Source organism: Adelges cooleyi, unplaced genomic scaffold (assembly GCF_023614345.1).
Source record: "Adelges cooleyi isolate 19-005CV unplaced genomic scaffold, UGA_ACOO_1.1 ACOO_flye_CR_arks_rails_tigmint_CR_PRNA_38, whole genome shotgun sequence".
Classification (NCBI taxonomy): domain Eukaryota; kingdom Metazoa; phylum Arthropoda; class Insecta; order Hemiptera; family Adelgidae; genus Adelges; species Adelges cooleyi.
Window position 1 is genome coordinate 1,413,562 of NW_026096056.1, and position 25,000 is coordinate 1,438,561.

Genomic DNA, 25,000 nt, shown 5'->3' on the forward strand with positions numbered 1-25,000 from the left:
GTAATATGTTTTTCAAACAAATTATTATAACTTTTCACTGCAAAGTGTGTTGTATCGACTGAATCGTCGTTATAACTTATACGTGGCCCAATCCGAATCACTTGTTAACGTTAATAATTTTGGCAGTGGGCAGGTTAGATTTTTCAGAAAAAACTTGATCAAATAACAACGACGGGTACAGTGTTTGATGTGTATTTCGTGTACTTTACCCTTCCCCGTACTTCTGAAAATTTAGAAAACAATTTTTTTTTCACCGTAACGTTAATATCCAAGCATTCGCTAAGGCGTATAAAAGTTTTACTATAATTTAAGTGTAAAAAAAAAAATGTAGTCACGCATGTGTAGATACTGGACTTGATTTTGGTACAATCATGCTATGTGGGATTTATACCGTACTTGGTTATAGACTGTACCTATTTGGTTTGAGCTATTTTTTCCTAATCTATAACTGATAGAAAGTTGAATCTATGTACCCTTTTACATCAAAGGATATTGGGGGTGTTTTAGTTACACACTTTTCACACTATTTTCTTGTAAGCTTATGATATATAACGAGTCAAATTAATCACTCTATCTGTGTACATGTATAAGTCTTTATTTAATGCTTTATTGTATTAGTTTTAATGAAATATTAATTGTTCATTGTTATTATAAAAATTGTGTTAATTTTTTTATTTTGTCTCGATCCACATAAATCGTTAAAATTTAACGCTGTTTTGTTGTGTGTTGACAATGTTTATTTATTTTAGTTTTTTTTTTTCAGTTATAAGCAAACTTCAGCGCCGAAGCTAAAACTGGTACAGTATTAAACAAGTACTAACGGTATTGAATCATTTGGGAAATTAACAAGAAGTAATATTTGTAAGATATAAGATTTCTATCCGAAAAAATAATTAGAAAAAAATGTTTAAATGTTTTGCCGAATTGCAAGATTTTGTGTAAAACTCATAACAACACATATTTCGGCGGCCATAAAGAAAATATATATAATATAATTTTTCAAACGCTATATTCAAGCGCGTTTCTGTAAAATCACAACGAATTTCAATGTCATTGTCATGTTTGAAAAGCTGTTGTTATTCGTGCGCGTTTGACAAAAACAATACGGTATATAGTTTCTAGTGCAAGGTGATTTTGACTGTACAGATTGAAAAAGACATATTATTTTTTTTTATAATAATTGTATAGTATTAGTCCACCCAATTTTGAGATATTTTTTTTTTTAAATAAATGTATTCATTTTAGATTAACTGTGAAAAAAGGTCTAATATCTTAGAACAATTTGAAAGAGCCACAGTTAACCAATCATCCTGTAGGTACAATATGTATATTAAAATATTAATACTTTGAAAAATAAAATGCTAGTAACAGTATCCACTATTGACTAGTATATAACACTGGCTGATGATACTAATATAAATACAGGAATATTATTATACTCATAACAATTTAAAAAAACAGTAGTACTTATAGTTTCTATACTCTATTCAGAATAAGAACAGGCTTCGGCGGCCGACTTGGCTTCACTGCGAGCAACGGACCTCTAGTTCATCTACACTTATTGGACCATTATCCTTTTAATTAACCCGTATGGCCGTATCCGTCAATAATAATTTATATAAGATGAATTATTATTTAATATTAGTAGTACACATTTACACGGGTTAACGTTTGATATACCAATTGGTATGATATAATCGATTTCATTCCCAGAAATTTTGAATATTAAAGAAATTATTAATACTTTTATATATGTACTTTTTTTTTGTTCCTATCTTTTGTTAGAAATTGTTCTGTAGAAAAGTAAAGAATTTGAATTATTATACCACAGCGCAATTTTGTTTACCTACAGGCTAGTGTAATCAGATACCCGATATAATATTCATCGTTTTTTACCTTTTTTTTTTTTTTTCCAATTTTTACTTTTAAAAAAAAATATATATTGAAATAGGTACGGATGTTTGTGTTTGAGAAAATTGTAAACGTACCTAATAGCCACACTCTAGAAATGCTTCAGTCTAATTTTTAGACTTTAATTATTCTTCGTACTTCTAAGTATTTGCCGGCCGAATATCTCGCACACGAACACTAACCCTCTGACTTCTGAGAATACCATTCCATCTTATAAACACGGTATTTTTGGACCATACTCAATGAATACAAATTGTATAGGTAATATATATATACTATACAATGTATAATACATTCATATGTTCTTTGTTATACAATGTATACTATATATATATATATATGCGTTTCATCGATACCGATAATGTCCTTTTCTGTGACAACGTCATAACAATTTATTATCAAAAATGAAATATTTATTTTTGGTCTTTCTGGCTACTGCTGCTTTGTGGTGACGGCCAAACGGGATAAAGAAAAATATTTATAATAATATACAGGGTGTTTTGTTAAAATTCATATTTATGTTCGCATTGTCCAATATACAAGTATCGCATTTACTTATTGAGTGTGTAAACAAAAAAATGCAGAATCAGGTTTTTGATCTTCCTTATACCCTAAGTAGGAGAGATTATACCTCGAAAAGATTTATATTGCCCACCAATTACAATATATATATATTATATATCAATAGAGTTCATATTTTTGCTATTGCTCACTACAAAAACATAGTAAAATGTTTTTTTCATAAAAAAAATGGGCCTACAATATATTTTATTCTCGATTATTATTATTTTTCAGAAATTTATAAGTTTTTTTTTGGTACTCGACGGATTTATAATGGATGTAAAAAAATACCTATTATTATACCTATTTCCTTAGAAAATTAAAATTTTGTTGGTTATTTTAAAAAATCTTTAGATAATGAAAATAAAATTAATAAGATTCTTTAAAAACTACAAATAATATATAGAAGGATTCCATTTTGATTTTCATTGAATAAATAAAAAAATCTTGAGGTATAGGTGTTTTGAAATATGTTAAAAACAGATAAAATATTTTTAAACAAAGTGTTGTTGGCAAAAGTAATTATACATTTATTTTTCATCCTTAAATATGATTTGTTTAAAAATTAAGTCGGATCAATACGTACTATTTTTAACCAATGATACATTTTGCTTTGATCATTGGAAATGGTATGTTATCATTGTAATTCTTCCAAAACGTTCTATTTTTGTTTTATATTATATTATTTAAACTAAATAAGTATGAATTAAATTAAATAAAAACACTTTTTTTTATTAAAGTGTATCGTGGAAAAAAATTTGAAAAGCAAGTAACTTACAAATCTATAATATTTAGTATCTACTGGTTAAATTTATTTTTATTTCTTAGAACTTAGTAAAACAAAACACAAAAAAATGAACATAACATTACTAGTATTTTATGTAAGCATTAGTATCATCTAAACGGCTTTCGCAAAGAGGACCACAACATAAGCACCGACTTCAAAAGTGATTCGTTGAATAGTAAGTATTCCTATCATATAAATGGTTTTAATTAATATTTTTGGTATTTATTAATTGTACTTTAATGCGTTATAAATAGTCGATTATTGTATGGAAAAATTTCATTATTTTTCGAGCGCTTTTATTTATAAGAAAATTAAATAATGTTTAACAAAATTGTATAGAAATAAATGTTTTGTCAAGTTGATATTTTTTGAGAAAAAAAGCGAAAACCCTATTTTTCTCACGTCAAGCAGACCGAGTGTACGCTTGAGCGGTCAGAAAGTTTTAGTATGTTAATCAATTAAGACAAACAGTTGCAACTATAGTTGTGCCGAATTTTAAAACTATTTGAATTTTTTCCCAGGTAACAGTGTTATATTTCTTGAACTATATACATCAATGTCGATTGTCGTAGGTAATAATATCACAGGGTATAAATATATAACAAAAAGTACATTCTTTGATTTGGGGATAAAGCTTTAAAAATGTTTTGAAAATAATTGTCGACCATATCAATTTATTTTCAGGTTAAAATATATAAGCTTGAAGCACAGAATAGATGATCTATTCTGTGCTTATAGTGTGTTGTATGATAATAACATGATTGTGGTTTGTGTTATCATCTATTATCATATAATATTATTTTGAGTCACTAGTCAGTCTGTTGTAATAACCTAGATAGAATAACAAGTGTAAATTAAGTAACGAGTTTAATCATTGTAATGAAGTGAATAATTTAATAAATATAATTAAAACAGTGCAATACTATGATAACCGTCATAAAACAAAGTGTATCAGTTTTAACATGTACAATGTTTACTATGAGTTAAACCAATTTAGAAGTAAATTTTAGATAAAATTACGCCTACTTAAAATGATCGGATTTGATTCTTTAAAAATATTTTCAGCTCAACGGCCTTCTTTCCAAGAAGATTTTTAAATTGAATATGTCCTATGTATTGATCCGTAAGACCTTGTTCTATCATATAACATCATTGCAATCACTTTATCTAACATTCGGTACCTACCTAAACACTTCCAGTTAGTAACCTAAATTTTATTTCGTTTCTTTGTGGAAAGCAAACAATTTTACTTTAAATTATAGTTGAATGTACTTTTTTTATTTTTTCAATTAAATGTACTTACTAATGAAGAACTATTTGGGGCATGAGTACTATTTGAGGGCCATACAGATATTTAACAAAGATTAATCGCAGAGCAAACAGAAAAATAACAAATAGTATGAATTCACATTTTAAACATTCGATCATTTATATTGAAAATTAACACATAAAAAAGTATAAGTAATTTGAAAAATAACACAATAAATTTGTAAAAAAAAAAATGTATGGGTCAAATGAAGCGGTGACAAATTCAATAACAATAAAACAAAAGGTACAATATAAAACAGGTAGTAAAGAAACTTAATTACAAAAAATAAGGGAGGCGGTCTAAACCAACGTTCGGCGATCCACATAATGTTTGACCAGCAAAATATGCCAATTTATGGGCTAATAAACACGGGGCTGGTACACGTACGGTGCCCTGAAATGAAAAAATAAAAACAAACAAGCTCAACGACGGGCGTTATTATGATATTAATAAAATTATCCGAAAAGTGTTTACTCACCGACCAATTAAAGTACATGTGACACAGTTTAAATGTAAGTTTTTGCATATGATCCGGTGGAAGATTCAAAGTGTCTTCAATAACTTGATAGTGCGTAGGCGCCACTGTTCCTTGTGTCGAATGTTGTGACACTAAATAGAAGTCGTATCTAAAATTTGTTAAAGGAAAAAAAATACTACAATTTACAACACAATAATTATAAAATCTAGTCACACCGATTTGTGTGTATTGTACGTCTGGGCCTTGATTTTTTTTTAATTTCACGGTGTTATTCAAGTTATTAATGTAAAAATTAAAATATTATGGAAATTGAAACAAACACGTTACTAATAATTAAAATAAAACGGTTAAGAATTTTAAGTGAAAAGAGCTAACTGTATTTTTTACACCAATTTTAATTCATAATTTTTTTTTTGTGACAGACCCTACAACCGACCAATTGAGTTTGATCTCTCGTGGGTTTTTACGTTTTAGATCTACCTATTTGATTCTACAACAGTAACTTATACCAATACGATAAACAAAAAAAAAAACTATATTCTCTTACTTATTAGGGTCGGTGACCACGCTATCTACAACTGTACCGGCTTGAGGGTTACGCGTGCCTTGTTTTGTGAAAAACCTGGTGCTTATACGTTTAGTAACTACGACAACCGCCATGGGGACACCAGCGTCACCGTAGAATTGTTTAACGACGGCCTATAGTAAAAAAAAAAAAAAAAAAATTATAAATACAATTGAATAAATTATTCAAAACACATTTTTACAACAAAAATAATAATAATCGTTACTTTAATTAGTTTGATTTCAATTTTGTGGACATATTGAAGCTGCCCTTCGCCGACGCCGTCTCTGTATATTACTATACTCGTTGGCAAATGTCCATTTATCGATTTGTACGTCATCAAGGCCTCTGGAAAAATAGTATTTTTACAACAACAAATTGTAATTAAAAAAAAAAAACAATGATCCTTTACTAAATTATTTACTCACTGCTCATAGTCGCCGCGAAATGGTTGGACAACTCTTCGCCGACCTCGTGGAGCTCAACACAACTGAATATATTAGTGTGGGTGTCGCCCATTGTTGCAATCAAAGCTCCATAAGACATTTTTTTCTTACCTTTTTGCGTATGGTAAACGTCATAACCTACTATCATCATGCCCTGAAAATAGGTCCGAGGAAAAATGTGTTATGTCGCAGTTTAAATACCTACAAAATACGGTCTGTTAAAAAAAAAATGTCACAAATAATTACTTTTTTAGGAATTTTCACCAGCCACGGTGCACCTCCAATTTTGCAATTCATTTGTACAGCGATTTTCGTTGCAACCGATATGTTATTTTTCTGTACATTTTTCAGTAGCACCACTTGGGACGGCACTGAAATGCATAAAACAGTTTGTACAACAAATTGATAATATGTACTATTATAACCGACAAAGACGATATCGAACGAGACGACGTTTACCTGCCCTGTCCACGCACAATTTTCGTTTTATCACAGCGTACAGTTGTCCTTTCGGTGGAATCGCGCAAAGTATAATAGTCGGATTTTTTTGATTCACCGCTTCCTCCAGAGTGCATATAATGGTATCCGATCGACTATCTTGCAGTGGAACCCTTGTAAAACAAAATATAGACGGTATATTTCAAACGTCCCGGGCAGGTGACAATAGCCTAAATTTTGCATCAGATACCGGACACTCACATAACAGGCTGTGGTAATGTGAAACCCATCCCCCGGGCCGCCTTTGCCAGAGTAGTGAGGAAAGCGATTACCTCCTGTTTATTTTGCACAGGAGCCATAACGACCCAACATTTCACTACAGCATTAGTGTACATCGGTGACATTCTTAGATGTTTAGTCCAATCAGCTTGATCTCCGCCATTATAATCCTTTACGTTGCCAAAAATCGGTTCCGGTTTCAAAACGCGCCCTTTTACTTCAACGAGGTCGCTGTCTAACTTTAAGTTCCATTTCGTAAACTCTTCTACAGACTGCAAACGAACAACGCACAATTGTACGGTATTTGTCATTTTAGTTATTAATTTTATTTCCACGAATTGATATTTTCCTTACGTTATTGGACGACAACACTCGTTTGACGAAATTCCGAAGGCGCCTGACCCTTTCGTCTGGGTTTATACGCGTATAGATTGCCAAGTCCTTCATAAGATTGAAATTATTTCTACAACATAAATCAATTAATATTATAATATCAAACGCATAAATATCGAGAGGCTCTTGTTGGATAAAGACATAATACATAATACCAATACTCATTAGTCACCACTATGAATTTCTATAACGTAACATATTTTTTTAAACGAAAATTTTAATTTTTTAAACACGAATAAAAATATTTATTATCAATTGAAAATTGTACATTATTATATAGGGGCCCATTCGCATGGCCAATCCCCAAAGGCCAAAACACTTTATTTATATTCAAATATATATAACCATTTCGTAATTATTATTTCAACTCCTTGACGAATATTCCCAGACCAATTTTGATTTGTTTTTTCTCATTTCAAACAGTGTATTTACCTACAGGCATTTGGACAATTACAAATAATTGTATTTTTATTAACCCTAATACCAATTTCACGGATCAGGGATAAATATCACGTTGTACAAAATAATAATAGTTACCGCATCTGAGTAGTTAATCCAGTCATGACACACAGCTCAGGAACCAAATACACCAAAGATTCTTCCACCCCAAATTCGCGGACAGATTTTTTTTTGTTCTTCGATATCAGCATGGGTTGTCTGCCCCCGCGTATTTGTACATTCCATTTCTAATTTACATCGAGTTCGAGATGACTTATTTCATACATACAAGTTACAAAACTAAGTGGAAATTACTATCAATACCTCTTTGTAGTATTGGTTGTACGACATTTTCGTGCCATCTTTCTTAGGAAACGTTGACGAAGGATCCGAAGCTTCGTCGATATCGTCAATAACATAGGTCTCGTTATTGTAAACTGTCATAACAGTTGTTCCAATGACTCCGTTCTTGAAATTGGTCTATACAAAAGTAAATGTTCAAACGAAACACGTTAAAAAAATGTTAAACGACAACAAAGCAATTTCATTATTAAATTACTATTGCCTCTTTTTGCCGACGCAAATTAATTATTTTAGAAATCGCTTTAGTATAACAGTAGCCTACAGACTAACTAGCCTATAATTAAAAAGTGGTCATATTATATAAAGTACAGCCTATTTGCTATTATCAATTTTTACATTACATCGATACCAAAACATGTATTTACTGAAAAAAACATACCACTGGAGATTTTTGGAAATTTAACAGTGCATTTACTAAACAAATTTACAAACGAAAAAAGTTAAAGATGAAGAGTTTACCTACTTATTTATTTTGGATTTTTTAAATAATGTAACATTAGCGACAAAATTATAATTTTTTAGTTGAGAAAATATTAAATTATGCACTTTTAAAAAGTTATAGATACATTTAAAAAAAGGAAAAAAAAATTGTAATCATCTAATTAAACTCTTCGTCTTTAGTTTTGGTTGCTTATAAATAAAAGCTGTAACTGATAATTTTTCTAGAGCAATGCAACCTCCAGAGATAAAGTTTTTGGCATTGAAAATATTGTTTTGACGTCCTCTTAACACAATAATATAGCATCACGTGAAAACTTTGTTTTATAAATACATAAATTCCATCAATATAAAATAGATAAAATGGGTTTACCATCCATTCTGGGTTCCTAGACCTTTCGGCGGCACATGAATGTAAAAAATCCAACACTGTTTCTTGGCGCATTACTTTGGTCGAAATTTCAGCACACATTAATACTGTATTGTTTTCATGCATGGCGATGGATGTTTCGTATCCAGGCCAAAGTTGGAGCTTGTGTGCTGGCAAGTCAATCTAATATATTATATATGAACAAAAATTCAATAAATATTAAAATTTAAATTCTATGTAGGATATACGTACACCAAATGTGAAGTGGTAAAAATAAAAATTACCTTTTTCCACTGAAAAAGGTAATTTTTTTTTTTAAAAACCAATATTTAGTAAAATTATTTAAATTTTCCCTTATAACTCAAATAGTTTTAATACTACAGAAATAAAAAAATTAAATATATAGTACCGTAAGGAAATAATGTCTGCATAATATATATGTGTTACTTTAAGCATTTTTTTTATCATAGTGAATAATGAAGTTGCTTTGTAAAATAAGTTATTCTATATACTTAAGACTGTTTCGTTTTACATGAAAATTGAAGTTGAAAAAAAAATTTGATTATAGAAAAGTAATTAAAAGAGATAAAAATGTGAATTTATATTCTAATACAATAGCATAATCTAAAGTATTACCAAAAAGAAAAACTGCACATTAGCAAATATCATGAAAGAAAATAATGAGTATTTTTTTTTTTAATGACTTACTTGCATTTACATGTTTCTATAATTTTTAAAAAATCTAAATAATTTTACTGAATATTGGTTTATTGACTTGGAGCGGTGGAAATCTTTTCAAAAATAAAAGGTTTATTTTTATTTTGGGTTTGAATACATCAAGCTGTTACTACATTTGTGTGATTTTATGGATACAATTTCGAAAATTGCCTTTTTTATCACTACTCCTTGTAATGTATACAATGGATAATAAGTACTGACCTTAGCTTCCGGGTCATAAAAGTTTCTGGATATTAGCTTAAGGCCGAGATGCCGAATACAGTTGCGCAAAAGCAAGTTGAATACTTGAATGTAAGTATAATCACCAGATTTCAAGACATTAGTGAATTTTATTTTTATAATGAACATCTTATCGTCCTTACGATCTTGGGATGTCAGCTCGAATGACTGAAACAATAAAACGCACTCAGTTATACCGGAAAACCACAACCGGGTTAGCCATTATTTCTTGCCTCGGGGTTCAACTTGGAGCTTGTGAACAACATAGTTCCATCGAACAAGTAACCGCCAAAAACATTGCGATGCTGAGCCAATAAACCTCTTTTGACTGCAATACGATCTTCTTCGGGATCAAAGTCAACTCGATATTGATATAGTTCCCATTGCATTAATCCTTTGTCCTTGTCAATACATCTCAGCGGGAAATAATTTGACAACAATTGTACTTCAACTCCGGAGACACCTACAATTTGTATGTAAGATTAGACGTTATCCTGTAGTTGGAGTTATTTGACTGTGTCGTTACATAAAAGTTCCGACAACATAGCTGTTGTGTACGAATAATAATATGTAGATTTGTGGATTTTAAATGGCTTTATCTGCCCTACACGATATATACCTAAGCTGCTAATCATTATATTTATGTGATACCTCTCTTTCCTGTCGGAGTCAATGACGATTCAGGGCGGGGCGCTAGAAATGTTTCTTGAAATTCGGTCGTTAAACGACGGCCACGTACACTTCCCCGGCCAAGGGGAATTGGCATATCATCTGTATAAGGTAAGATTAAGTTAACTTCAAAGCGTTTTTCAAAAATGTAAAATTATATTATACCCGTTGTTGCCAATTTGTTCATCTTTTCTTTTACTTGTTTCACCTAAAAAAAAAAAAAATTATTTTGAAGTATTTTTGTAATCTTCCATTAAAATTATATTTTTTATTAACTTGTTCGTTACTGTTATTCGATTTCAGCTTACTTGTGAATCAACAGATCCAGACACAGGTGGTCTAGGAGTAAAGGATGTGAACGTCGGTCGCTGTTGTGGATACCTTGGACCGGGTTGACGCACATTGTTAACCGGACCCCGAGCTCGTACTCTCGTTGGTCTAGCTGGATACATTTTAAATGTTTAAGCTGTGAAACAAACACATAAATTGTTATAAATACAGATGAATAGGTAAATTTTTCCGTTATCATGTTAAGTTTGTTTAAATCCCAATATCTTCAAATATATACCTAAATTTACCACCTACCTAACAATGATTTTTATCTGTATAACAAAACAAGTCAAACTCGTTATGAGAGCTACTTAATTTTTACAACAGATTTATATATATTTTTTTTTGTTGGTACACAATACAAGCGTTACAATACCAAAAGTTATTATGCAAATATAATAATTGGTAAAAAAGTTCTTATATTTATTGGTAAATCTAGTGAACTTCGATAGTCGATAGTCCCTATATACATAAGTCGATGAACGAATTATTAATTATGCACTTACAAAATTTATCTTAACAAAATGTTGTTAATATTTATTTTAAACACTATGTTAGTGGTGTTTGTAAAGTAGAAATAGGTATGTAATATTTATTGTTACCTGTTATTAACTGTGGAGATGCGATAAAATGTATACAACAATTTAATAACGCCGAACTAAGAAAGAAAATGTTTGATCTCAGAAAATTATATAAAACTGAATTATCAGACAAAATGGTCGATGGCCGTACGAACTGCCATGGATTGTTGCAAATTTCCATCAGGTTATTATAACGTCCATATTTCAAAGACATCCGACATATTGTCTTTTCGAGAAAAGAGGGTAGTATTGGATTGGCTGTTTGGTTTTTTTTATTATTTTTCAGATTATAATTTAACGGAATACAACGTTTATCAGATATTTTACTTGCCCTCCTCTCATTTTCAACTAGATTTATAAATAACTGCCTATTTAAATAAATAAAACATTTATTTTTAAATATAATGGCCAAAATAACAGCTTTTAAAAAATATACTTTCAGTGTTAATGTGTCAAATGGAAAATAATATCACACTGGGAAGGCAACATAAGAAATCCGAAAATTATTGATTTGAAAGTAGTAAAAAATTATAATTATTTGCCAAGAAAATTAGTGGATTAAAGAGATCTTTAGTATACTGTATTGCTTTTTAACGATGTTGTCAAATTAAATTTAAAATTTGTCATCTCTAAATCCTTATGGCACAAAATTATTTTTATTTTCACGTATAAATATGTTATATGACAAGGATAATTTTTGTAAAGTGGGTTAAGTTGCGCAGACTTCTCTCGTAGATCATATATTATGTTTTACCTAATACTAAAATGCATAATACATTCATAATGAAAAAAACTGCTGCCAAATCATTATAACGTTGAACCCGAATTGATCACATTCAATTATTTCATTAATTTATACTCCAGACTAACCGGGATATATGTTCGTCAAAATGAAAAAAACTAGTAAGAATTATGTATATGTATACAATATAAACGAGTAAAATTAAAATGTAAAATTATGAATTAATTAGTTAGCTAACAAGAATGAAAATGAGATCCGATACCTAATGTATGGACACATACATTTATGTCTTTTACTATTAAAAATTCTGGCTAATTTTGTTAGCACATTAAAGATTTTGATTTACATAAATCCTTTTGATTGACTAACATAAATCATACCACTATTTTTACTTCACTTACTATGTTAGTTCATACGATTATATAATTTGATTGATTGGCTTTTCTAATTTTATGTTTACAATAAAAAAAAATTTTACAACTTAAGCTAATGCTGAACTCTAATACAATAATCTAATATAAAAAAATCATTTTTAATTTTAACAAATTTTTATTTAATTAGTAATTACTATAGTGTATAATAATATAATGTGTACATGGATGAAATTGTTTGAAATTATATAAATATAGATAAATATTTAGTAACTTATGTGCAAATTTTCATGACTATTATTAATATTACAATTGTATGTACCCGTAGAGCAATGTGCCTATAAAATACACATTACAAATACTATCAAGAAAATGTTTTTTTTAGCTTATAACAGTTTAAGCTATTTTAATCATGTATGTTTACAATATTTTTAAAACGTTAACGTTTAGTTGTTTTGAGTGTTCATTTACTATATACATAAAATGTATACCTACATTTACAACCTAGTAATAACAAAAGTAATATAACAAAGATTTTTATCTGTATAGTAAAACAAGTCAAACTCGTTATGAGAGCTACTTAATTTTGACAACAGATTAATATATATTTTTTTTGGTACACAATACTAGCGTTACAATACCAAAAGTTATTATGCAAATATAATAATTGGTAAAAAAGTTCTTATATTTATTGGTAAATCTAGTGAACTTCGATAGTCGATAGTCCCTATATACATAAGTCGATGAACGAATTATTAATTATGCACTTACAAAATTTATCTTAACAAAATGTTGTTAATATTTATTTTAAACACTATGTTAGTGGTGTTTGTAAAGTAGAAATAGGTATGTGATATTTATTGTTACCTGTTATTAATTGTGGAGATGCGATAAAATGTATACAACAATTTAATAACGCCGAACTAAGAAAATGTTTGATCTTAGAAAATTATATAAAACTGAATTATCAGACAAAATGGTCGATGGCCGTACGAACTGCCATGGATTGTTGCAAATTTCCATCAGGTTATTATAACTTCCATATTTCAAAGACATCCGACACATTTTCTTTTCACGTTTCTACAAGCAAATAGGGTAGTATTAGATTGGCTATTTATTTTTTTTATTATTTTCAAATTATAATTAAATGGAATACAACGTTTCTCATATACTTTACTGATATCAATATATATAGTAACTGTAACAAATAATTGGTAAAGTGCAATGTGCAATTTCCCATAGAAATTACCAATTGTTGTTTTATTTAATTTATTAACATCAGTCATCACGTAAATAAAAATTAAAAATCAGTCTATAGTTAACCATTTTTAATTATTTCTTGTACAACATATAACGTTAAAAATCAGATTAGTAGTATCAACTTTATTCCATTTTACGCGGTTTTTACACTAAAAAAAGAAGGTACAGTCAAAAATGGTCTTATTGAATAAATTTTTTTGTCACAAATAAAACCATATTATTTTTTTTAATCAATTACTGTTGAAATTTATATATTTTGTTTGCAAATGATCTTCACCCACTTCGATCCCTGGACTTTTAAAGGGACATAACAAAACTTTAAAGTATTGTGGGCCGTTTTTTTACTCAAAAACACGTCCTGAGAGGAAAACAATGACACTTAACGGAGTAATATGATTTTAACAATTAGCTCTATCAACTTTTAAAAATTAAATGGTAAATTATGTAACTAAATTATAATACCAATATCAAAGGTTAAATGTTGACTTAATTTTTATTTTTAAATTTTAAAAAAAATACTTTTCTAGACTATATTTTCTTACAACGGGTTTTGTTTAGCAGGAGTTATACTTAAATTATGTTTTATAATTATTCATTTTAAATACATTTGTTTGTGTTTGTTGTTTTAAGTTCAAAGGAATAAAGATAAATTTAATTAGTAGATACTAAATATTATAGGTTTGTAAGTTACTTGCTTCTCAAATTTTTTTTCCACAATACATTAAAAAAAAAAATGTTTTTACTTTTATTTAAATATAATATAAAACAAAAATCGAGTGTTTTGGAAAAAATACAGTCAAACCATAATATTTCCACAGAAGCAAAATGTACTTTATTTGTTGAAAATAGCACGTTTTTTTTTTTTGATGGAATTCAATATTTAAAAAATCGCAGTTTAATTATGAAAAATAAATGTCTGAAATACTTTTACCAGCAACACAAAAATTTTATCTATTTTTAACATTTTTCACTTTGACGCGGTCGCATCGCGACTCCGGTGGTGGGCGAGTGCTAATCACACTCGCCACCGCCGGATGGCGCCCGCGCCCGCTTTTCCCTCCAGTCGTCCGACAGGCCGCGCTCGCCGGATGGACGGGTTGGCCGCAGCCGCCGCCGCCGTCGACGATACACTTCGACTTTCACTTCGACTGGAAAAACGTCTATATGACAATTTTGTTTTTATTTTTGAATATTCATTGTATACTAATAAATTCATATTTAATACTCGAACCCCAGGCTACCCTTCAATATACCCTATTCCTTACCTCAACTACAACATTTGGCGCAGTCGGTATTTTTTTTAGACTGAAAGGGACTTAAGGTAAGTGCAAATTTGAATATTATTTTTTTTTAAAAATTGTTTTTTTTTTTTAATTTGGCACTCCCTCTAAAGTCTAACGGACTTAGCTTAGCTGGACCTTAAGTTTAGTCTAGGCTCCCACCGTAAGAGAGTTTTTTCTCAAAAAAGTTACGATTTTGGGGTATTTTAACGCGAAAAAGCGAAAAATTAATAGGGTTTCTGTATAGAGTGTACCCGAGCGTGGTTTGTGCTAAAAATAGATATTAGGCAAAACCACAAACCCGCTGACCAGCCGCTCTAATCTGCCGGTAATATTTCATTCGGCTAATTGGCTTACGTGGTACCTATCAACATGTCAGGTAAGGCATTGTTGGACCTGACAATAGCCGAGTTGAAAGGCGAGTTGGCGGCGCGGGGTTTAGGCACCGAGGGGACAAAACCCGACCTGGTGTTGCGTTTGGAGGCATCCCTCAACGAGGAGGAGGGGGTCGACCCGATGACCATGCGGTTCTATATGACGGACCCGTCATCCCCCCCACTCCAACAGTTTAACATCCCTTCGGTGATTAATGGCCAACCGGAGTCTAACCCGGAGGTACAGGCCGAAGAGGAGGTACCGCCCTCCCGGGCTGACCTAGAATCCGAATCGGAGTGGTCGCTTACCCGGGACCTGTACATGCGTCTATGTGAGGTCATAGACGAGTACATGGGCCGGACCGAAGCGCTGGAAGCTTCGGTGTCGGCCGAGCGGGTCCGGACCGAAGAACTGGAGACCACGGTGACACTCCAGCGGGAGTGTATCGTGCGGCTCGAGGGTAAGCTTGACCAGGCCCGGTCACAGCTCAACGCTCTCGAGGAATCCAGCCGGAAACAGGAGGGAGGAATCGGTAGTACAAACCGAGGTACCATCCCGAACTTACCTCCTCCACGGTCAAATACGGAGGTTTGGACCGGACGAGTCCCGACAAGGCCCGGACAAAATAGCCTAGGGAGTGTCCTGGACAATATGGTCCGAAGAGGTCAAACTTCGATACCGGACCCCCCACCTCCACTTCAGACCTCCATAGCGATCTCCGGTATCAATTACCGGCCTTCGGTGGAAAACACCCGGACAACAAAATCTCCCGGTCAGAACCAAATTTTGTCCCGTGAAAGCGCCCCTTTCACGGGGGCAAAATCTTTGGGGTGTGATTTCTCCGGTGGAAATCCGAATTTCTCCGGAGAATTTTTCAATTCCTTCGGTAGAAATCAGGTGCACACCACTTGCCCCGGACAAAATGACCGTGAAGACGGGTTAAACGAAAGCCAGACCCATCCAAACTTGGAGTCCACGGGTATTTTCGGAGGCCGAACGGAAGAAAGGACCAGGGAATCGAGAAGGGATAGACATGTCACTTTCCAGGAGACATCCCTTATCTCCCACGAGAGCCTGCAGTTAGCGAGATCTTCCTTGCCGGAGTTTTCCGGAAAAAGGCAAGAAGATCCGGTTGCCTTTATAACTGAGGCTGAAGCGGTCCTTGAGGAAGCGGGCATTCCTCACCACCGATGGGTAAGAGTGTTGTCGCCACAGCTTAAGGCGGAAGCCGGAAACTGGTGGGGCACACTACGGGCGTTGAACCCCGGTTGGACGGAATTCCGGCAAGAATTCCTCCGGCGGTTCGATAACGACACGACCCGGACCCAGATAAGGAGCGACTTCCACGGAGCCCAGCAAGGCTCACGGCAATCCCTTGGGGAGTTTGTGATGTGGAAGTACCAGCTCGCTCGACGCCTCGATCTCCGACTGACTGAGCCGGAGTTGATCGAGGCGATCACGAGCCTAATGCGGAGTGACTGCCGCGTTCAGGCTCGCTTACGGCGTCCACGCACACTAACCGAGCTGAGAGAGCTCGCAAGCGCGCTGGACAGTGAGGACCTGACTCGTCCTACTCCGGCCGTAGAAAATCGTTGGTCCACCGAAGGGAAGTATTCTCGGTGGACAAACAACCGACCGCAACCGGAGAAATCCGAAGAAAAACGGGGCAACCCGGAAGGACACCGGACAAACACCGGAAAGGACCGGACAGGCCTGGAGTTTTCGGAGAAAAATCCAAAAAAGCCGGAAAACGCGGGGTCATTGTGCCGGGAGTGTAATCGCCCCGGACACTGGCGAGCGAATTGCCCGGAGCGGTCAAAGGCCAAGTCGGGAAACGGGCAGAGTTCCGGTCGTTTCATGGGAAACCGACCGGACAAACGACAATAGATTCCCCGAAAACCCGAAGGTGCAAACCCGGCTACAGCATGTCCGACCAGGACTCGCACGTTGTACCGGGTAAGCACCGAAAAAACCGATTTGCGGCCTTAACATCCGGAGAAGTGGAGTTTCCACGGAAGAAAGCGAACGAGGAGGGAAGAGTTTCGGACACACAGGGGTGTGGCATCAATCCTGACCAAGGAGAACAAGGTGCCCATCCCGAGAACAGTATGCCGAACAAATTCCCGGAAGACCCGGAACAAGACCGATTAACAACTCAGTTGTTATCAGTCCCGGCGTTTAACTCAGCCACACACTTCCGACGGAGTCAACTCTTTCGAAGATAAATCGGACAAGAGCTAAATCCGATACAGACTCACTGTACGACATACGGTTGAGGGCTGCGGATTTAGGGTCTGATGAAACGGATCCCACTGCGAAAAGCTATACTACCGACGTCAAGTCCGACCAGGACGAACAAGTCGTTCGGCTGTTTCCGCTTGACGGAGTAAGTAGAAAAACTTCACCCACTGCCAAAAGTCTTAATCAATGTTGCAAGTCTGACCAAGACACACAGTCTGCATTGATTATGAAGGCTAATGGACGGGTGAAGTTTCCGCAAAACGGAGTAAAGGGCCACAATACGGGTAAACATAAATTCGGGGCCATAATGGACCGAAGTAACCCGAAAAATATCTCCGTACATGAAATACGTAAGTGGCAGGCCGAAGATCGCGTTTTATCCGAGTGCATTCGGAAATTGCAAAGCGATAGCCCAGTATTTCGTCGCCTACACGAGTATTATCACATGCAAGATGGTATACTCCTAAAAGGCCCGGAGACGCTCGGAGACTATGTAACCGTAGTACCCTCCGTAATGGCTGATAATCTTTTGAGGAGATATCACGACCATGAAACGTCCGGATTTCCAAGTTGGGAAAGAAACGTACAGAGCACTCTGTAAACGTTTCTATTGGCCCAAAATACGGGAGTCGGTCCGTCGATACGTTGCAAGGTGTGACACATGTGCATGTGCCAACCCCTTCAACCGTAAAACGGAAGAATCCCACAAGGGAGTGATGCAAAGTACCCGACATCTAACCCTCACCGGGCAACACCAAATGAGAACTCGATCTCTCACCGAACAACCGGGGAAACCCGAAAGATTCAACGAAAAACATCCGGTGTCCGGAGATGTCGGCCGAACGTCCGGTGAAAACCTCGTTCTTTCCGGTGGGGGAGGGAACTCTTTCGGTAAATTCGGGGTGTTACCCGGTAAAAAGGGAGTGCTCCCAAAAACCCGAAAGCGCAAACCCGGTAACAACAAGTCCGACCAGGACACAAACGTTGTACCGGAGAGGCGCCAAAGGATGGCAAACCCGAATAAAACATTCATGGACAGAATGCGGGTAATGAGTTTGGCCGGTTCCGAACACAGCTACAGCCATAGCAGACTTAGAAGTTCCAGCCATAGGACCTCTGGCCAGAACCGCAACCAGCCCAGCAGCCAACGACCCCACAGACATGACCACGGATCCGGACGGTCATTGTCCCGTCTAACGCCGGCTCGGCGCAGACGCCGTCCGCCCCAACCACGCCTGTCCAGCAATCCACGTTGGCCCAGATGTCGCCTGCGCCGATGACTGCCGTCCAGCACCAACCATTGGCCCAGACGTCACCCATGACACCCACTCGCCGCGGCACGGACTCGGTCACGCCAACCACGCCCGGCCAGCAGCCACCGTCAGCCCAGCCATCACCTGCACCGAGGTCATGGAGGTCACGCCGGCCATCAACGGGTTCCTGGAGGCTACCCCGCTAGTCCTTCCGGATTGAAGCCCGACCTGTCGGACTGGGGGGGGAGTATGACGCGGTCGCATCGCGACTCCGGTGGTGGGCGAGTGCTAATCACACTCGCCACCGCCGGATGGCGCCCGCGCCCGCTTTTCCCTCCAGTCGTCCGACAGGCCGCGCTCGCCGGATGGACGGGTTGGCCGCAGCCGCCGCCGCCGTCGACGATACACTTCGACTTTCACTTCGACTGGAAAAACGTCTATATGACAATTTTGTTTTTATTTTTGAATATTCATTGTATACTAATAAATTCATATTTAATACTCGAACCCCAGGCTACCCTTCAATATACCCTATTCCTTACCTCAACTACAACAACTTATCATCTATAACTCAAATATTCCTTGCACGTCAGTAAAAGGCCTCTCCCAAAAAGTCGGTGAAACGCCAATAGTACGTTCATTGGGGGGGGGGGGGTGTACATGGACTGCCCCTTAGAATAATAGAGTATTGGCAACAACACAACATACACTAAAGCCACGACACTTTCTGTTATCAAAATACAGCTGGGGCGACTCTGATTAGATAATAAGATTTTGAATGGTGGTCGTTTTTGTTAACTTAGTAAGTTAGTACTATTAATACCGCGAGGTCGACAGTAACTTGTATAGCTAAGTTTTACCTTACAATAATTTATATTTTATATTGAATGTAAGAAGTGCCTAATAAAATATGACTAAATTTTCATTATCCGACGAGGAGAAATTAATAGAAGAAGTCCAAAAATACCCCGTCATATACATGAAAAAAGGACAAAGAACAAAAAAAAACCAAGCATGGAGCCAAATAACAAAAAAGCTGGGTGTTTTTACCGGTAAGTACCGCTACTGTTCATAGGAGCTACTTGTGGGAAGCTGGGCATGTACATTAAGTTACAATAAGTGATTGGAAGCTAAATGAAGAGTGAATATTCCAAGTCCCAAAGTATAGAAATTGAACTTTATAATTTGATTTGTATTTTATTCATTACCGGAAACAATTAAACATATGTTGAAGTGTTAAATATGATTGTTTTTTTTAAAAATAATTAGGTATTCCTCACTTGAAAAATTTACAATATTGCTTCCGGTAATGAATAATATACAAATAAAATTGTAGAGTTCAATTTTTATACTTTGGCACTTAAAACGTTTGACAAATTCACTCTTCAAACAATATTTTTCGGTGTTTAAGCCATCAAGTTTTTTCAATCGATATTGCACCCTTGCTGCTAGTTATATCTAGGTTCAGTTTAAATAAGTAAATTATTTATCTCGCAAACATTTATTTATTTAAAATTTCTAGGGGCAAGAGTAATAATAACTAAAACTAATGAATAAATATAGTACAAAATATCGAACACAAAAAATAAGTACTTTTATAAAACTTAAACAGCTATCATATTATAACTATTGATAAAAGCTTGACAGTTAATTTGTACAGTTTATCAATAAAATATTGGGTTTTGTCAAATTTGATGAATTTTTTAATTGTATTTTCTGCGACAAATTATATTTGTACAATGGTACCGTTATTAAAATAAGCAAATCCAATTATGGTATAGAATTTATTTAGCGAACAGTTTAATAAAAATTCCATAGTAGTTTTTAACGGTTTTAGCCCTCTATCGACAAGTCTAACTTTTAATGTTGTTGAAATTTTTGTCAATAATTATATTATGAGTAATGTTATCGTTATGTTTTTGACATAATAGTAATAGGTACTTTGATTATTAGAATTATTAAGAAGCTTAGAAATTCAAAATAATATTTGTTACATTATGATGTTCTTGGGACAAAAAAAGTTTTGTTTGTTCCAGAACAAATATCTGCTAGAAATTTTATTAAAAACAACATTATTTTTTTGTATGCTTAGAAGTTGATCTAAGACGTCGTTGGAAGTCCATTGTGTGTACGAGAAACAGATTGAAATTAAACGGCGAAAACAATGAATATTTACCGAAAAAACGTAAAACTAAATGGTCGACGCTATTTTCTAAATTGTCATTTTTAGACGACGTGGACAATATTCTTAAGTAAGTACAAGTCTTACCCAAACCATTGCATAAATAGCTATGTGTACAAAATTGGTTAAAATGAATTATTCTCAGTAGTAACCATTCAACCGTAGTTGTTGCATGTCTCAAACGGTAGTTTGAGTATTAACTGATTTTGAAATATTTAAAAGTTGTCTGTTTTTGTTTTAGCTACACGTCGGATTACATGTCCGACACGAATGACCACCAAAGTGAAGACGTAAAAGAAAATTCACCGTCTCAAATAATCAACAAAACCATGTTCTCCTCTAATGTGCTACCCAAATCCCTCAACTATGATATTGAGGCGTTTTTTGAATCCGCCACGAATAGGGTGAAACGGCTATCCACTCGTGGAGTTATAGAAGCACTATGGGTAGTTAATAGTGTGTTGAAACAACTGGAATTAAAAAACATTCAACCCAAGACGGATGAACGCATCGACTACGACCCGCCTATAATAATCGATAAAATAAATACTATTTAAAAAATCCATTATTGATCGGACAGATTATAATTTTTTTTTTTTAAATAAAAAATGTGAAATATACAGTTTAAAAAAAAAACTAAAATCTGTCAGATCATCATATTGTATACACCTTGTACGACCTTATCTTATTTTTAAGCAGTGATGCTTATACTTACCGATAAATTTAAATATTTACTTTAATTTTTTTTTTTTTTTTCATAACAAATTTATGTTTCTAAACCGTTATTATAATACTTGTAATTTAATAACTTTTTTTTATTAACATAATACATTTTTCGCCAAAGGGGCAAAATCATTTTGCAGTCCCTCCCCTCTCACCATTATTTTACTCATCTAATAATATTTTAACTGATTTTTTTTTCTTTTATAACTACTTTGAATAGGTATTTAACAAATGTATAATACTATTTATTAACTGTATACAGTGTGTGCACTTATAATTTTTCTTAAAAAAATGCTACTAATTAGTAAAAACTGTTTAAAAAAAACAATAAAACAAATTTAATGTTTACGCTGAGATTGTCGAGTGGTAAATTTGTTAGTGTATCTTGTCATAGTTTAATATGCTCATCGTTATTTCTACTTCTACATTCTTAATGACCGATGAAGTCAACCTTTCTTCCTTGGTACAATATCTTGTAAGTTTGATTTTAACCTTTTAGACCACAAAAACTGTCATTGGGTCATAATTGTTAATTTACATAAAATGATTATTAAATTTTGATATAAAAAAGAAAATATGTTTGTTTTGCAGATGATATTGTGTTAATAGTTAATGGAGATTATGTATCTAACTTGATGTATATTATTATTCATTGTTATCTATGTGTAAAAAAGGCTAAACTTTGGTTTGATAACTCTGGGTTAATGCTTACACAAGTCTAAGTTTATTTTATTTAGTATAAATACAAATAAAACGAATGCAGTGATAAGTATGATCCACTTGAGTGAACGTTATAGCTCTTCAAACCGTAACAGTTGTGTCATAGTCTACTAATATATTTGGGTGTTATTATTGATGAACACCTTAAATGGAATAAACATAATATTGATTACATTTCCTCAATTGTTAGACGTTTGTTTTTTTAATTTAAACCATTAAAATGTATCTTAAATATTAACTCAAAAATAGTATATTTTACTTTAGCAAAATTAATTATGCAATTAAGTTTATAAGACTGTCTTTGGATAGTAAAGTGTATTTTTTTTACTAAAACAAATGCTGTTATAGACTATTTATTATTATTATTATTAGTATAATAATCTGATAGTTTAACTAAGTTTGAATTTGTAGAAAAAAGAAAATACAATTAACGTTTTAATGTTATACCTTTTAAAACGATGTTTTAAAGAAGAAGAATAGAAGTAATAGTAAATTTGTATTAATCATTCAGGCCAGCTTTTTTTCACAGTGTTAGTGTCAAAATGCTTTTAGGCAAATGCAACCGTTGTTGCTTAGTGCTTAAGTATTGATGAGGATTCTAAAAACAAACAACAAGAAAAAATATTACTAATAATACTCAATTATATTAATACTACTAATAATCATACATTTGAAGGTGTGCAAACAATTATGGTTAACCCTTCTGCTGTGCTAAATACGTTGCTGACCAGGTGCTCCATATCTGGTCAATGCAGCCGATTCTCGGCATGGCCAAAAACTAGATGCCCTGGGCAACAACTAAATACTTCTAAAAGCTCCGTCCATTGCCTCTAGTGTTGGCTTTTGGAAGCTTCGGGCTTTAGTTATTAGGTAGAAGATGTGTTGGCCAATAACTAAACGTTGGTCCAACAAAGACCGACACACCCATATCTTCTTCTGTAAAATATTTAAAATAAACAAACTAAATTAATTTTAATAAGATTTCAAATTTTATACACAAATTATTTATAAATTAGACATCATTTGTAAGATCACCTATCATCTTATAACAGAATCAATTTAACTTACGGCACACATTTAATATGTTAGTTTACAATATCATAATACATGGAACTCAGACTCCTCTCCATCAAATTCTTCGGCCACTTTACTCAGAGCATCCTTCAAACTTCTAAAATAGTTGATATGGCGCTGCAAGAAGATACAAAAAACTTGTATCTCTCCCTGAACTAAGTACGGACATCTTTTGACACGGCGCTAACTGTGTTTTCGAGAAGCCTAAAAAATTACTTTTTGTTAACTTAAGAAGACAATTTTAAAGTTATTAATGTACGATATGTTTTACCATTCTCTCAGGTGTCACCTGTTGTTAAACTCTTGCAAATTTAATAACCGCTTCCAAAGCACTTTGATGAAATAAAGGATGCCTTTGAATTTGGCATGCCAAACAACATTGAAGTTTTTATACAATATTGTCGCCATCGGACTGACTTCCAGATGAGGATTCTAAAAACAAACAACAAGAAAATATATTACTAATAGTTCTCAATTAGTTATATTATTACTACTAATAATTATACATTAGGAGCCGTGCAAATATTAATCGTAAGTCCCTCGGCTACTTTAAATATATTGTTTATATATATAGCATTACATATATATGTATACAATAATATATACATATTATATAATGCTATATAATAGTAAATATTGTGAGTTGGAATTCCCAATCTGTTAGTCGCACAAGCTATCAAATCTAAGTATTTGAATTACCAATGAATGTTTATCACAATGATTTTAATTGGTTCAGTAGTTTTGGTGCAAAATAAATCGAGCAAAACATGGGAATTAAATTATGATATAATAAAAAATGAATTTCTCAAAACCCATTTATAGAAAAATATTTGAATGTTTACATAAGAAAAAGATCATGGCATCTGCTACACCGGATGGCTATAAACTTGCATTTTAATCCCTACGGCTGTTGATAGCGCAACTCAGTCTATAAGACTATACTTTACATAGGTACAATAATTTAAATTGTTTTGAAAATCCTCATTAAACCCGTAAACTGTAGTTTATTATTAAATTAAACAAAACGGGTGTAAATTTGAATTGACAATAATGTTAGTATCGGTACTTACATTCACACGGTTACTTCGTGACCCTCAGATTCAAAGACCACACCGCACGGCACTGATCTGGAATGTTTTTTTGATAATATTATGTAATCGCACAACGAATAATAACTTTTCAAGAAATTCTGCATTATGTACTGCGTGACTCGTGATGAATGATACATACAGAGTGCACTAACACAGAATAGTCTATTTTGTACCAGCTAGAGTGTAAGCCGTACACTTTAAGCTATACGATTCTTTAACGCTATAAAGAGTGTGGAGTCAGTTCATTTATAAATCCACAGCTACCTATGAAAATGTTTTTATAATATAAACTGTGCAAACTATGCTAATGGTATTACTTAAGTGTTGGATATTTTTCTGTTTTCTGTACTTTTAAAAATTGATAAGAGATGTGCA

The 25,000-nt window shown here is 33.7% G+C and overlaps 2 protein-coding genes across 2 annotated transcripts; one reads left to right on the plus strand and one right to left on the minus strand.

Annotated features, from left to right (window-relative positions):
• Positions 1-4,765: 4,765 nt before the first annotated feature.
• Positions 4,766-24,956, minus strand: LOC126841210 (piwi-like protein Siwi). Its single transcript, XM_050577535.1, has 23 exons — positions 24,605-24,956; positions 23,806-23,966; positions 23,529-23,738; positions 23,129-23,396; positions 22,908-23,058; positions 13,294-13,506; positions 10,711-10,868; positions 10,568-10,610; positions 10,385-10,504; positions 9,967-10,196; positions 9,716-9,901; positions 8,780-8,959; positions 7,930-8,085; positions 7,705-7,853; positions 7,129-7,237; positions 6,757-7,046; positions 6,517-6,668; positions 6,304-6,428; positions 6,040-6,211; positions 5,838-5,959; positions 5,594-5,745; positions 5,047-5,194; positions 4,766-4,961 (listed from the first exon to the last, which is right to left on the minus strand). The coding sequence occupies exons 7-23, from the start codon at positions 10,852-10,854 to the stop codon at positions 4,845-4,847; spliced, it is 2,595 nt and encodes an 864-aa protein (XP_050433492.1). The 5' UTR covers positions 10,855-10,868; positions 13,294-13,506; positions 22,908-23,058; positions 23,129-23,396; positions 23,529-23,738; positions 23,806-23,966; positions 24,605-24,956; the 3' UTR covers positions 4,766-4,844.
• Positions 19,623-22,103, plus strand: LOC126841213 (uncharacterized). The gene is made up of 3 exons (XM_050577538.1): positions 19,623-19,887; positions 20,928-21,087; positions 21,259-22,103. Exons 1-3 carry the CDS (start codon positions 19,746-19,748, stop codon positions 21,572-21,574), a joined length of 618 nt encoding a protein of 205 aa, XP_050433495.1. The 5' UTR covers positions 19,623-19,745; the 3' UTR covers positions 21,575-22,103.
• Positions 24,957-25,000: the final 44 nt, after the last annotated feature.